This window comes from Clupea harengus, chromosome 18, assembly GCF_900700415.2.
Source record: "Clupea harengus chromosome 18, Ch_v2.0.2, whole genome shotgun sequence".
NCBI lineage: Eukaryota > Metazoa > Chordata > Actinopteri > Clupeiformes > Clupeidae > Clupea > Clupea harengus.
Window position 1 is genome coordinate 6551472 of NC_045169.1, and position 2500 is coordinate 6553971.

The 2500-nt window shown below is 50.8% G+C and overlaps 1 protein-coding gene across 2 annotated transcripts in view; it reads right to left on the reverse strand.

Moving 5' to 3' along the window:
• The window catches only part of afap1 (actin filament associated protein 1), a 75599-nt gene that overhangs the window by 2547 nt on the left and 70552 nt on the right, over positions 1-2500 (reverse strand). For both annotated transcript variants that reach the window (XM_031584960.2, XM_012820425.3), the window contains exon 13: positions 985-1105. In XM_031584960.2, coding sequence (XP_031440820.1) covers positions 985-1105 — 121 coding nt within the window. The remainder of the gene's footprint in view (positions 1-984; positions 1106-2500) is intronic.

The following is a 2500-nucleotide window of genomic DNA, read 5'->3' on the forward strand; positions in this document are numbered from 1 at the left end:
TTACACTAGCTTAATGGACTCTTGGAGAATATTTACAAACTTGAGTCAATCTTTAACAAGTTCCCCGTATATTTATTATGGGACAGGACAGTATACCAACAGATGTTCTGTGTTTCAGGAATAGTACTCGTGAAATAAAAGGGGCTATAGCAATTTGTCATGATGAAAATCAGTGTTAGCGTGATGGCTGACAATGTCTGTGACAACAACTGTGGTTGACTCATTATGCCTTTCCGTAATGGCTACTCGCAGAACTGGGATCTGACGCCTTATTACCGCCAAGCGCACGTCCTGTACCCGGCAGAAGGCAGGTTACTGGGTTTAACTGGCCGCCTCGGTCCCATCCACACATACTCTGCTGTCACTCTGCAAACTGTAATTTTCACATTCCGGCATTTTCCGCATTTCACTTTTTTTTCCCCCCCTTTTCTGAAAGGCCTCCTTTTCCAAGAAACCAATTTGGCGGTGGGCTGGCCAGGGGTACTGGACCCAGGCCTGCCGTCTGCGTTCCTCAGTGGCAGTGGTGGCGGTGGTGGCGGTGGCGGTGGAGGAGGAGGAGGGCTAATGCGGCCCTGGGAAGCGTGATTTATTCGGGGATGATGCCGGCGCGAGGGAATGTCGAGGCTGTCCAGACCTGGTCTGTGAGCATCCACAAATGCGCGTGTACAACAAGCGTGCAGTCGGGACGGAATTCCTGAGACGCCTCCATACACACGCGCGGTCAGACTCTGTCTCTCGCACATACTCATTCTCACTCTTTTTGACATACACATTTCTGCACAGAGATACACTATGTTTCAGTCACATTGTCTCACACACACACACACACACACGCTCAGGCACACACACATACAAAGAAGACACACTCCCACACTTAAACACACACTCACACAGGCCTTCTGCTTCTCCTCCTCTCTCTCTCTCTCACACACACACACACAACACACACACACACACACACAAAGGTGTATTAACAGCCCTTACTGGAGTTGACACGTTTGACTTGTGCGGTTCCATTGGTGGCGCTGCCCTTCTTGGCCGGGTTCTTCTCCGCCTTCTGCTTGGAGGCCGTCCCGTTGGTGACCAGGCCCTTCTTCCCCTTCAGCTGTTGGGATCAAAGAAGTCAGTCAATCTCCTGAGATCGTTCACGATCTCTCACATTCTACAATGCTGAAAGTGCCCTTTTATCAGGCCCCATGGAGCCTGGCCACTTCTTGCTTTTCTTCCCTGCGATCTCACCATCTCAAACTTGATCTACCGTCGGGCCCCTGTTTCTGCGAAGCACTGGCAAAGCACCGCACATCGACATTAATCAAAACCGATTTTCCACTGGCAATCGATCACTGTATACCTTCATATTTTTTTCTATCCAGCACCTAGTGTGTGTGTGTGTGTGTGTGTGTGTGTGTGTGTGTGTGTGTGTGTGTGTGTGTGTGTGTACACAGCTCTCTGTACTTCAGGCCAAAGTGGACTTCGGCTTGCATTCGAGCACTTCAAACAGAGCTGGGCGATATTAACCGTAGCCGGTTGGAGTGGAAAATTGCGAGTGGCGGTGTGCGTTATGAGAGATGACGTCTGGCTGGCCGTGCCGTCGCGGGTTTGACGGCGCTGGAGCAGGCCGGCGTCGAGGGGCCAGACTGAGGGCCTCTGCTCTCGGGCCTGCAGCCGTGGCGCTGCCTGCGGGCTAATGGAGCTCAACGAGGCCTGCAGCGTTCAGCTCCAATTACCTCCGCTGAGCGCATTAAGCCCACTGCCTACCGGCCTGGCTGCCGAGCCACACGCTGTTAAAGGATTACGGCCCTGTTTCAGTTCGAGAGCCAGTGACACACACTCTCTCCATCAAACAAACACACACACACACACTCACATGTGCACACACACACTCACTCTGTCACACATCAAAGGTTCTTCCTAAAGCCGCGAACACAAACCCCTGCGCGTTAGCTTACGGCTGTAACTTTGTGTGCTCCACCTCTAATATATGTGGCGCACACATGCATTAAAATTTGCCATAAAATCTTTATGGGTGCTTTACAAATATAATTGTATACATACCCAAATTATGACCCCTGTGGAGTGACACACACACACACACACACACTGTGGAGTGACGCACACACGCACACACACACACACACACACACACACACACACACACACACACACACACATGCTCTCTTTCTCACCATCCCTCTCATACACCATCTAGCTATCTCTCACTCTCACTCTCTCTCTCTGTCACACACACACACACACACACACACACACACACACACACACACACACACACAGAGATCAAAAACAGGGGCCCTCAATAAAGGTCCTGGGTGGTCTAGCTGTAACCGGACAGACACAAAGACCTTCCATATATACAAGGTTTGATAAAGTGAGGCACCAACCGACAGCAAGAAGGTCAAATATGCTCCGCCTCGAAAAATTACACACAGACTTTACCACACCAGGACATAACGGTACACGGCTCCTGTTTTACGACCGTGCT